The sequence below is a fragment of the Mycteria americana genome, chromosome 13 (assembly GCF_035582795.1).
Source record: "Mycteria americana isolate JAX WOST 10 ecotype Jacksonville Zoo and Gardens chromosome 13, USCA_MyAme_1.0, whole genome shotgun sequence".
Taxonomy (NCBI): Eukaryota; Metazoa; Chordata; class Aves; order Ciconiiformes; family Ciconiidae; genus Mycteria; species Mycteria americana.
The window spans coordinates 8141119-8154308 of record NC_134377.1 but is presented as its reverse complement, the minus strand read 5'-3'; the positions used below and the strand labels follow the sequence as shown (position 1 = coordinate 8154308).

At 47.8% G+C, this 13190-nt stretch overlaps 1 protein-coding gene across 3 annotated transcripts in view; it reads right to left on the bottom strand.

The window, feature by feature from the left end:
• Positions 1-13190, bottom strand: part of TTC28 (tetratricopeptide repeat domain 28) — a 195312-nt gene that overhangs the window by 30148 nt on the left and 151974 nt on the right. For all 3 annotated transcript variants that reach the window (XM_075516443.1, XM_075516444.1, XM_075516445.1), the window contains 6 exons: positions 10805-12146; positions 9905-10428; positions 8179-8288; positions 7734-7863; positions 7085-7303; positions 4924-5089 (listed from right to left, as the gene is read on the bottom strand). In XM_075516443.1, the coding sequence (XP_075372558.1) occupies positions 4924-5089; positions 7085-7303; positions 7734-7863; positions 8179-8288; positions 9905-10428; positions 10805-12146 (2491 nt within the window). The remainder of the gene's footprint in view (positions 1-4923; positions 5090-7084; positions 7304-7733; positions 7864-8178; positions 8289-9904; positions 10429-10804; positions 12147-13190) is intronic.

Genomic DNA, 13190 nt, shown 5'->3' with positions numbered 1-13190 from the left:
TTAATATGAAGGAAGCTACTCCCCTGTGTAGGTCTGTTCCCTGATGCTTCAAGTACTCAGCTGGCTGAAAGACCCTTTGCTCTTTCTCAGAGTTCTTAATAAAAACCCTAGACTAACAAGCAGTTTGTTACTGCTCACAGTGAAATGAATAATCCAATCAGCTGTAAAAAATATTTGTTTCCTTTCAGAAAGCCACTTTTACAATCATAAGAGGTTGTGCACCTTTTCAGAAAGTACAAACTCAAAATGCATACAAATGAGACACAGCTGTAAATCCAATACACACAGATGTGGGGATCACTGGAAAGAAGTCGGCTGTCACTTCTTCTGGTTTCCAAGTGTCTCAACATTATGAGTTAAGCACATACCCTTCTCGGCGGCACATGTTGTTCTCAGCACTCAGTGGATGCAATTCTGCCAACGCCCTTCTGGTGGGTAATTTCACAAAATGGCAAGCTCAGACTGAGTTCAGGACAAAGAGTGAGTCCTAATGTAAGTCCAACCTGATTGCTGACCACAGGCTCGCTGTGCCACATCCACCATTTTGGCTACCAACAGCAGCAGCTCACCTGTTCATGCTCAAAATCCGCTACAGATACTGCCAGTATTTCAGTAACACGTACAAGGCCTGTATTAGCCAGATTACATCCCCAAATCCCTTGTCTCACTGGATGACTAAAGCTTGTCCTCCCCCAATGGCAATACTAAATGCTCAGTGACCCTCCAAAGGAGCTTCCAGACTCCAGTGTCATGCTCAGATAAACAGGATCAAACACCACATTCACCAGAAGTTTTCAGAATAGTAGTATAGATTTTTTTCCAAATCATTTTGTATCTTGTATCATCACTTACGGATAATCGGTGTTGTGGTTACAAAAATGTTTATAGATAGCAGTAGAACAACCAGAAAGGAAAAGAAAACCGCTTTGCAGCTACCCCAAGGGAACAAAAACCCTCAGGAGACAAATTAAACCTCAGACCCCATGCCTTTATCTATCTCCTAGCTGCAAAACCACACGGATCACTCTGACATTGCTTCCCTCCTTGGAGACTAGGGCAGTGAAGCGGAGAAGTTTTCTTCTAGATACACGTTGTCCATCTCGACTCAGACATCTCTTTCACCTCTTTCTTACTAACTTTCTTCTCTTGTCTGGGAGACCAATGCATGGCTCAAGGTTTTTCTGGTTTGGGGAAAGGTTTACTTTCCTCCTTCTTTGCAACCTGGCCAGGTCAAATGTGGCCACAAATCTGCTTTTATTCTGCTGTTTGCATCTCTTAAGAAAATGCCATGGGTTATGGACTGCGAGGTTTCAGTGCTCTGAAGCAGTATCTCAAAGATTTTGATCTGTCTTCAGTTTGTCACTGCACGAAGACTCTGAGGCTGTACAACTTGTTTAGCTCTTACAAGATTATTTTAATGATAACAGGGGTGTCTAAAACAATCTCAAGGGATTGCAGAAACCCGCAAGTAATTTATGTAGCAGGTAACTAGCAGTTTTGGGGGCAGATTTCCACTAAAAGGTGGGAAAAAAGCATCTTGTGTTCTTTAGGAGACTGACACAACTGCCATCCTGTTAGAACAAAAACCAAAAAAATCCAACTGCCCCAAAACACAGCAAAAAATCCTGAGACCTCCTCTCAAGCTGGCAGTGTTCTGGACAAGCTCTTTTCTGGTAGCACAGGTGACAAACTTCTCTGTCGAAGTTGGATATAATGCCAGCAATAGCACTCAGGCCTGAAGGCATTATGCAAACATAGACAATTATTGGGAAATGAACTCCATTCATAAACTGCATATAAATGTTTAGCTGCCAAGAATCTTCTAAGCAGCACACCGATATACAGATCCATGATTTTTTTTGTTTTTTTTTTTTTTTGTTTTGTTTTTTTTTGTTTTTTTTTTTTTTTTTTAATTTTAATGAGCTTTCTTGGCTAATGACTGAGCTGAAATCATGCTAGGCCCAGCCAGCGTCATTCTGCAGATTTTTTTCCTGACAGTTTTAAAAGTGTCACAATTCTTTTATCTCAGGTGTTCCTGGACAAGCAGGAATAATGGCTGCTTTTCAGCATTTTGTACGCTTGAATGGAAACACGTTATTTCTGTTCAAACTTTCTGCTATTTAAGCCCCTGCACAGCCCAGCCTGGAAACGCCGGCCGTGCTCCCCGAGTGCAGCCCCCAGATACCCAGCGCTGCCCTTACACACGTCTCAGACCCTTCCCCGAGGAACCACAGAAGAGGCGTATACACACACACAGCCGTTTGCCGCTCCGTGACGTGGCAGCACCAGTCCTATCCCCATACCCAAACCAGAGAGGCCCCAAAGCCTTCGCAGTCCTGCCAGAGAAGCGGGGTATCACAGAAGGGAAACGCTTCCAGCCCAAGAGCAGAGTGGACAGCCCCACGTCAGAGGGCTGAAGCAGCGCTCTTGACAGGGTAAGCCAGAGGGACATGCCATTTCATTGCTCTGACTGTCCCAGCTCACGTCTCTCGCAGTGGCCTAAGGCAGGAGAGCTGCTGTCTCTCTCAGAGAAGCTGGACAACAGCAGCAAGGCTTGGCCAGGCCTCGGAGGTCGCACACGAAGTGCACAGTGCCGATTCCTGACTCGCAACCCAGCGCTCGTACTAAGCAGCTTGGCAGTGGCTCCCCGCAACAATTCTTCAAGCTGGCCCGAGCCCAGAATCCGGCTCCAGGGCCAGGAGGCCGGGCTGGGGAGCCCAGCGTGTGCGTTCCCCCGACTAGCAACGCCAGAGCACCGAGAAGCAAAGATAAGCCTGGCACTGTGCACCACCAATTTATTAGACAGAGACACCTTTGCCCAAACCTTCACAAATCCAGTATTTTTTCTGGTACAGGGGGGAAAAAAAAGAAATCTTAGACAGAGCTTTCTCTTCAGTTCCCTTAAGAAAGGCAAAACCAGGAGAACTGTCACCACAACCTGAGCCCATCCTGCCTTGCAAACCTTTCAGGACACATTCAGCATCCCAGCATAGACACACATTCTTTAACTTACTTTTAAATCAGTGAAAATAACAAAAGCGATCTACCAGGCCTGAGTCCAGAACCTCTGATGGCTTCCAGCTCCCTTCCAGTATCCGATGCTCCCATAAAGGAAAAAGCATGGAGGAACTCACTGTCTGTGCTGAGCACACGTGTCCGCAGCCCTCTCAGAGCTTCAAACCCAGCGAGCTGACTGCAACCAATTTCATTACTGGTACGGGGGACATAACACAACCAAGTGTGGTTCATATTCTCCCTACCCCAAGGGGAGAATTAATTTGTCTGTGAGAGACTGGAGCAAGCCCTGGAGAAAGCAACCAGGAAATTTGGTACCATTCTGCATACTTGAGACACCTAACGGGAAACTTCAGGCCTGGGATTATGTTCTTGTTTCAATCCAATGGAAAATTCCCATCCTGTCAGATTAAGGTGTAAGCATCGAGGGCAGGAAGCTGAGGACAATGCTAGTGCACGGACTACAAAGCACAGCTTGGTTTTACTGCTGCGTTCTGCACAACAACGCTCTAACCACACCACCGCAGTGTCAGCTACGCAGCTGCATTTGCTGCCTACGGTAGCTATTACAAAAGATGAACAAGGATTAATTAGGAGAGCCGAACAGCTTCCCAGTTGCCCACAAAACCCTGAGCACAAATCGATTCGAGGATTAATGCCATCATTTCCTCTTTCTTGGCCAACATCATTACCTGCAACACCAGGTTCGGGTGTGCACCACCGCTGCAGACTGCAGGTCGCACAGAGCGAGCGATCTGCAGGGTGGTAGCCTCTAACACGGGCTGCTAACGGCTCGTGAGGGATGGGGCGGCACCGTTGGTGCTTCCACCATCAAAGCTGGGCAAGGAAGAGGACATTCGTCCACAGCCTCGGGGACTCAAGAGTGTTTCATTCGCAAATCTTGGTGCTGCAGAAAAATGCGAAACGTTTAAAAAAAGACTAAAACATGGTATAACCTAAAAGAGCTGGTGCCTCCGCTCACACCAGTTTTGGGGGCTGGTTAACAAAACAGCCAACATATACATTTAGGTCCCCTTTGCTCTAGTAGTAAAGTAGACCTGCAAACTGCCAGTGTGTTACTGACTCACCCAAAGTAAAGCAATTTATGACTATGTAGCAAGCTTCACCTGTAACAGCAAGCTAAACTGTTGCCACATCCTTTACCCTGTACGCTTCATTCACAAAGAACATGCAAGGACAGGGACATCCCTAACTCTGCTTTTCAGACAGAAGCATTCAGAGAAAAACTACTTCAAAATATCAGCATAGAAACTATATTCGTACTCATCCAATCAATAAATCAAACCAAATACCATGAGAGATCATGAGATTGAGTACAAATAAGCAAAAAAGCCTGACTTGTGATAAATCCATACGATAAAAAAAAAATGAGGAAACATAGTTGTGGGATCTATCTGAGTAATGGATTAGAGTAAGGTTCCTCCTTCTTTGCTGAAATTCATCAGACGGATTAATTCACTGTAAATTATTTACTCAGCTATAGCCGCAAGGGAACATATTTGAAGGGGGGGTAGAATTCCTATGGTATTTGCAGTTTTTTGTAAGTAAACCTTTGAAAGGGAATTAATTACATTAGAAACTCTAAGTAGGATGGAATCTGCCCATATAGAGTCAGACATGGCAGCTGCCTCCTCATCCAATCTATAGATTCATTACCCAGCCTATGGGTTCAAACCTTATTTGCATGTGCATATAGAATTACTTGGCAGAAAAATAGCCATGGATACAAAAATGAAGCAATTTTTTCATTGCCGCAATGAAAATTTGCCCCTACTCTGACTCTCAGTTCTCAGACTTCTCAGCCAATTAGCTCATCCCAGCCTGTTATAAATTACTTTCAGGTGGGAGAGCAGGAACCAGGGTGTTAGAGCCCCCTCCCCAACTTACCGGGTATAGTAGGAATCCACACCCAGAGCCTCCCGCACACTTGAGATGTACTGTTCCAGCGCAGAGTTCGTTATTGTTTGCAGGGTCACGCTGTTGGCTTCATGGAATTCCCCGGCATTTTCTGTCAGGCTGTCACCCAGATAATACTCATGAAATTTCAGAATTCCTGCAAGGCACCAGAATCACGAGGTTATTTCTGCATTTGGCATTTCCAGTACAACTGGGGCAAAGCATTCCATGCCATGTCTCCACAGGGCTTTTCCAGCATTCTGTATTACAGCTTTGCTTTTAAAATCTGGTTTTGTACTTTGCAGATGATGGCTCAAAGGTACGAAGGCAGAGCAGTGCTTTTATGAGATGCCCAGAATGCATTTGCTGTTGCAGCAGTCTCACATAAATTATAAAACAGATCTTTCATACAAGCACCTACCAGAGTAATTCGCATTTCAATAGATGCACATGAAAAATACCTATTAATAGCCTCTGATCACATAAATTGAACACACAAGGCTCAAATACTGAACAAAAGTGTTATTACTACAGCAGAACCTCCTCACATCACACAAAGATTTTTCATTTCACTCATATGCATGAAAATACATTATATACAAAGAAAGAAAAAGATGGATTAATGCATAGTGAAATATTAAAAGATAGCATTTCACAATGGGTAAACCAGATAAAGGACACTCACTGTTTTGTTAAGAATTCAACTGTTACTGCAGATAAAACCTTCCTCCACTCAGACTGGCATATCCTTCCTGATATAATTAATTCTACAGCCTGTGATCAACAGTAAAAGGCTGCTCTGGATGCCCTGTTTGCCTCAACAGCATAAATTATTAAACCAGTTAAGAAGAGTGGAGGAATAAAGAATAAAGCAACTCCTTCTGCAGCAACAGCAGCAAATATAGAATCAGTGAAGAGGCTCTAAGGGTACCATCTCAGTGCGATAATGAGGATCCCGGGCTGCCACTGAAGCTACTCTCTCCATCAGCACTAATGAAACAAGAAGAGTCACCATGGCTGGGCTGGAGTCACTACCAAAGAGCTCCCCAACAAAGCTGCTCAAGTGGAAGCATCACAGCCCCTCTCCTTCCCAACACCTGACAGTGCCTGCAAGGATGCAGTCACAAACCCATGTACTTGAAGCGTGCAACTGCTTCTCTACAAGACCCAGTTTGGGCAAGGAGGAGACTGGTCATGAAGCCTAGTGGCAAACCCTACACTTCTGATCCATATAATTTTAGTAAGCTCAGCTTGATATCAATACTACAGAAGTACCAGCATTTTATTGTGCAAACTACAGGCCTGAAGAGCAAATTAGTGACTGGATGCGTAGCAGGACAACGCCATCTTACACGTATATATGCAACATTACAAAACGCCCCCAAAAAGCGTATCTTCCAATCACTGTCATCCCATCTGAAGTCAGGCACGTGTGAATGTTTGCTTCCCTTCCCGAAGCACTTTTGCTGCAATCTAAATAGTGCTTTTTATCTCTTTAGCTTTGTCATGGCAAAGGGCTGCAATTATTAAATTATATCCAGAAAGAACTCATGAAAATTTACAGTCATCACTTTATTAGATAATGAACAACAGCTGTCTGCAAAAAGCAATCCTCTTCAAATTAATCCTCCTTGCTCCTCTGTGATAAGTGTTTCCACATTCATATGAGAAGAATTCAGAGGATCAGGCAGTTCAATGGCATATCAGGAAGCGGGGACGCCCTTCTGTTTTCTGCAATCCACTTCAGTGAATAAATGTCAAAAGCTTTTGGAAGGATAAAGCACAGAAATATAATTAAAGTAGGGATTCTTATGCATAGAAGAGTCTCACAGAGCCAACATACTTGGAATCTCATTACTGCTCTGCTCTGCCCTGTGGGAAATACATACAGATTGGAGGTTGAAAAATGGAAATATTAAACACGTGAAACATTTCCATCTCCAGGTGAACATCAAAGTCCTGAATAAGCACTTCTATGTCATTATTGCTATGGCTATGCCACAGTTTTCAGTCTATTCAGCTCTAAGGTATTAGATGGAAAGGATTCCCTCATACATTCACTCTGGTCCCAGATTCATTCCTAGCTACAAATGGTACAATTCTCCCTTTGTAAGGCTTGTTCACAGCCTCTCATCTCCAAAAACAACCTCACCTGCCCCAGGAGCCAGCAGCCAGCTGTACAGGTAACCTGCAGCCAGTGAGTAGTAGAGAACAAGTCCCTTCTGGCCATTCACTGTCTCCAGGACCTGGTCAATGGTCACTGGAGAATAAGGATCAGAGTCCTGCTGCCCAGTCTGGCGTTCCACGAGCAGGTCAGCAAACGCCCTTGTTCGTCCTCTCTCTGCTACTGCCAAAGCTTCATCATGGTGACCTGAAAAGACAAAGCCGTCTCTCAGACCTGACACCAACATGGTCTGCAGCACAATGTGCAGGAACAGGGACAGCTGCTATCCCAACCTGAACTAAAACCTGGGGAAGCAGGGTCACAGCACTTATTTCTGGAAAGAGTAGTCTCTGCGCTGGAATACAGTCCCACAGATCATCTTGGCTGCAGGCAATAACACCATGTATGGGAAAATGAGCCACAGAAAGGCAAATGAATGGAGGAAGCAAGAAAGAAGATCCAAAGGTGCCTGAAAGCCAAAGCAGGAGACCCTTGTTTCTGTCCTGGCAAAGAAACACTGTGCTGCATCAGACAGATGAGGAGTGAAGGATGTATCATGAACTGCCTCCCCACAACTTCAGCTGAACTCTTGGCATGAGCTTGGAGTTCAGACTCAGCTTATGATGGCATCTCTTACCAAGACTGACAAGTACTCGCTGCAGGGCCTGGTAGGAGGATGTCTGCAGGTCGAAGAGTGACAGCTTGTAATCTGTGCTCAGCTGCACCTCATGTCGGATGGTTTCAAACAGTGCTGAGGCCCGGTACAGCTGGGAGGGAAAATAGCCATGGTGACTTCCTTACAGACACAGCACAAAGCACCGGCTGGGAGAGCAGGAGGATCCAGGGCCAATGTGTACCCTCAGGCAGGGGAGGTCTACCTCAGACAGCCCCTCAGGATAGCAGCATCCCTGGCAGAGGGGAGGTGACTTCGGATGGAGCAGGAAGGCACATGGGCCTGAGTCAGCTTGGTGCATTACACACCCTCCCCAGGACGCACCCAACATTTCCTCCCCTGAGGACAGGAATGACCCAAAGGGCTCAGAGGACACAAGCCTGCCAGCATGGGGCAGACCACAGTATACCTGGTGCTGAGACTCCTCCAGGTTCCCACTCGCCCAGAGGGAGAGGCCGAGGCCATGGCGGATTTTGGCTTCATCTTCTCTGCGTCCCAGCTGCTCTGCCAGCCTCAGTCCTGGAAAGGAGTCAGAGTGAGAGAGGGCCAAAGGGGAGAAGGGGCTTTGGCAGCCTGGTGGGCTGTCGGCTCAGGTGGGCCCCGGGCCTCCAGGGCTCCTGTAGCAGGCAGAGACAGCCGCGGAGCTGCCGAGCCATGGGATGCTGAGCAGGGCAGCACCAGCGCCGGGCAGCTGCTGCCAACACTCGAATCAGCACCAGCGTGAGAGGTGCCTCGGCAAGACAGACATTTCCATGGACCAAGACATCCCTAAGCGAGGTAAAGGTGCGGCCCCCCTGAGACACACTCAGTAAGCCCCTATCAGGAAGTTCAACCTTTAAGCCTTAAAAGCCACACAGACAAACAAAATCAGACTGAGCTGCCAAACACTGCCAGAAAAGACACCTCTTGCCACATTACTGGCTCATTCCCCAGCCTTCCGGCAGGCTCCGCATGGTTTATGTACTGAGGGAGAGAAGAGGGCAGGGTCCTGGCGTGAACGACCTGGAGCTCGTTTCACTTCCAGCAGCACCTTCTGTGTCATCCCCTCCTTCCACCATGCTCCAAACCTCTTGCCTCCACAGGCCTGGCTGGCAAGAGGGATGCCTTCTTTTAGGCATCTCAGGTTTCCCACAGACTGGGGAGCGGGGGCCCTGGCCATGACCATGACCATGCTGCTCAGCAGCAGCTAGCATTTGCAGGCTTTTCAGGAATTCGTTGTCATACCAGGAGAAGGAGCTGTATTTAATTTCTCCCTCTCCAACCCAACTGAATTCCCTCAGCATACTGGAATCCTGCCATGGTCAGTTTCAGGAAAACCAGACTAACTGATGTAATTAATCCTTCAGCTTCCAACTTCATACACTCAGGTGTGAATGATGTGTATGATGAAGCAGCTATGCTGCTCATCTCCTCCATCAGAGAGCCACCACCTTGAACAGATGCTGCTTGCATGTTGGAATCCCTTGCAGCAGCACCGGAGCTCAGCAGCAGCGGATGGCTTCCAGACACCAAGGGCTGAAGGTCTCTCACCTCCCTATCAAACACAACTTGTTTTCACTCACAGCTTAGAGGACACTCACCCACCTGGTCTCAATCCCCCTTGAACACAGAAGGAAAAGCCAGGTGGCTATCAGCAAGGCACACATCAGTTTGAGAACTGCTCTCAGGATCAGAGAGATCCATCATGACCTGATGTGGTTTTCCCAGAGCCAGTTCCTGGTATACAGTGCTATTTACAGAGAAGATATTACACCTTCTAGGTTCAGGCACAAATGAGCTTTATAAACAGTGCAGTCTAGATTCAAGCAGTCTGGTGCAGGTGCGGTCTGGACTCAAGCTCAGAGCTAGCTGAGACTCCCCCAGGAAGGCACAGACCGTGCTTTGCAATCATTTGTCTGCAGGGTGCCAGGAAGGCTCTGACTGATATGACCATACAGCCCGCTTGGACAGCTACTCACACGGATGCTCAACAGTAGCTACGGATGTCTGCAAGAACTTTGGCATCAAAGGAGGTGTCAAACACATCCTCTTAGTGCCATGCTCACAGTACCTCACTTCTCTCCATGTCGTCAGGCCTCCCTCCTATCCTCCCACACCTACCACTACATGCTGTGTTGCATAATTCAGCCTCTTACCTTCCTGCAGGTACATCACAGCCTGAGAGTAGTTCTGCAAGGCGTGATGAGTCCTCCCCAGGCTGCTGTAAGACACAGTTTTGGCTACAAGGTCGTTCATTTGCGCTGCAATGCTGAGGTGCTGCTCCTGATAAACTACCGCCCTCTCGTAGGTGCCCAAGGACTCATAGGTCAGGCCCAGGTTCCCGTAGGCCCGGCCTTGGCAAGTGGGGTTGTTGGTCTCCTCCGCAATCTGCAGGTCTAGCTGGTGATACTGCAGGGCTGTGTCGTACTCTCCCATCTGCTGGTAGACCCCACCAAGGCCGCAGGCAGCGTCGCTCTCCAGAGCTCGGTCCTTCATCTCTCGAGCAATGTTCAGCTGACGCTCCAGGCAAGAAATGGCTTGTTCGTAGTTCCCCAGCTGGCTGTGCAGGCTCCCCAGCTCCCCGTAGGCCTGGGCTTTGTTAAATGCCTCCCCCAGCTCATGTGCCACCACGAGCCTCTTCTCAAAGCACACCAGAGCCTGCTGCAAACTTCCCATAGCCCTACAAGGGAAGAAAACAAGAGCATTTATTTTGCCAGTATCTTCTTGAAAGAAGATGTCTGGTCATTTCCTCTAGAGGCCAGCTCAAACCTTTCAGGCAGAGACAAACGCACCCCCCGGGAGACATCCCCGGCACCTTTGTATCAACCTCCTTCTTCTGCCATCCTATAAACTTTTCCTCTAAGGGCAGAGCAACATCAGCTTCATTATTTGAGCCAGCAGCAGAGCCCTCAGCACCCAGAGGACTCTGTTACTCGCTCCTATGCCACATCCCCATGCACGTGTACAATGGCCACACAAACACACCCCATCAGTAACACAATGCATCCATTTGTACTTGTACTCGTCTGTCAGAGTACATATGCAGTACTCCTTACCTGTGCCCGTTGCCCAAGCCCCGGTAGGCCTTTGCCTGATCTTGCATGCGGTTCAAGCTCTGAGCCACAGACAGGTACTGTTCATAATACTTTATAGCTTCCTCAAAATCTCCCAGAGCCTCATAACAATCTCCCAGGTTCCCATACGCTCGGCCCCGATCTAAGACAGATTCATTTCCACTGAGCTGCTGCAGCATAGCCAGCTGCTGTTCAAAGTAGCCAATAGCTTCCTCCATGACATTCATGTTCATCTTGGTAATGCCCATGTTACCATAGACCTGGGCTTCTATGCTGGGGTCCTTCAACTTCTGCCCAAGCTCCAGCTGTTCTTCGTAACACTTGAAGGCCATGCTGTACTTCCCGAGTGACATATACACTGCAGCAAGGTGACCATGGGCTCTGCATTCACCCGGCATATCTCCCAGCTCCTGGTACACCTCCAGCTCCTGCGTGTGGTAACCTAAAGCCTTGTCACACTTCTGTATCATTCTGTATGCAGAGCCCAAGGCTGCATAGGCACTGGCTTCCAGTCTCCTGTCTTTAACATGATGGGCTAAGCTCAATTGCTGCTCATAAAATTTTATTGCACCATTTACGTCTTTTTTACAGACAAAAATATCCCCTAAGTTCCCCAGAGCTCGGAATTTGGCCTGGGAATTGTTCAGAGACTGGGCCAGGGACAACAGGTATTTTTGACACTCCTCTGCTTTGCTGAAGTCCATCAAGGCTTTGAAGGCCAGGCCCAGGTTGCAATAGGCTTTGGCTTGGCTCAGCTTGTCATGAAGATCCTTTGCTAAGGCAAGATCCTGCTCGTAGTACTTAACAGCTTCCTCGTAGTTCCCAAGGCAGTAATGGGCATAGCCAAGGTTATGGCAAACTTTCCCCTCCCCTTCCATGTCCTGCAGCTCTGGGGACAAGCGCAGGTACTGCTCGTAGTAAGGGGCTGCCTGCACGTACTCTCCCCGTGAACAGTGGAAGTTGCCCAAATTGCTGAGGGCCCGTGCTTCACTCTGGATGTCTCGCAGCTCCCGGGCAATGTTGAGATGATTTTGGTAGTGCTGCAGAGCACGGTCATGGGCACCCAGCGCTTGATAGGCAACTGCTAAGTTCCCATGTGTAGATGCCTGAGAGGCACGGTCATTTACTTCCATAGAAATCTGCAGCTCCTGCCGGTGGTACTTGACAGCTTGATCATACATGCCGAGAGCGTTGTAAGCGTTGCCCATGTTGCCATAGGCCCGGCCCTGCGCCGCGTAATCGCTCAGCTCCTGAGCTATGGACAGATGTGTCTTATGCAGCCGCAGCGCAGTGTCATAGTCGCCTTTCATCTGGTGAATGATTCCTGAAAAATAACAGAAATGGGCTCAATAAAAACATTCCTCTGTGCTAACCCTTCTGCAATACTGTGCCATGCCAGAACTTCCCTGCAGCCTGGCCCTCGGGAGCTCAGGGCCTGGCCCCTTCCCCAGGCTCTCTACAGCAGGCAACCCCATCCCTTCCCCACAGCACCCTGATGCATCCCGGTGCAGCTGGCGTGGCACAGCCCTTCTCAAGGGGACTGCTTCTTCGCTCCTAACAGGCAAATCCCGGAGAAGGTTTTATATTACACATGAAACACACATTCACCACAACAACTGGACAGTTTGGCCTTATAAAATGCCTGTTTTCTTTTTTAATTATGCTACTTTTTTTTTCCCATCAGTGATACCTGGTGACTCCAGAGCTCATACTCAACACACTGAGCGAGAAAGCATTTGCTTTTCAATTTCAGTCAAATCATCTTGTACTTGTTATGAGACATGGGAACAGGAGCTCTGAATCTGCTAAAGCTACAACTTATGCTTCAATTAAACTCTGTGCTAATAATACATGTGGCTCCTTTGCAAACACTCGTGAACAGGCTTGGAGATCCAGGAGCCACTGAAGGAGGCCCTGCAAACACAGTTACCTGATCCTGTAGATTCGTCAAAGTTACTCGATACCTGAAGACAACTTCAGGTCTTTCCCCGCCCCAGAAGAAAACAGCTTCCAACTTCCATCTCCATATCGCACCCAACGTGTTGAGGGCAAAGAGATGTGGAGGGTCAGGAGGCAGCTGCCTTCCCCAGTCACCAGCAAGTGCAGCATGCTGTGATCAGGGCCTGTGCATCAGCCTCCTCTTGGTTTGTACTTTCAAAGAGAAATTTGAAGACAGAGGCTTTCCAAGTAAGCCTGGAACATGAGGGATGAAATTTGCTTTCCTGAGGCAATTTGGACCTTGCAGATTCATTTTTTAAACTCACGTAGGATTGAAAACCCAAGTTCCATTATATCAGCATGAAGCATTCTGGCTGGATTACCTGTATTTCTATCAAAGCAAGTCATTCACAAAATCTGCTCGCTTTCC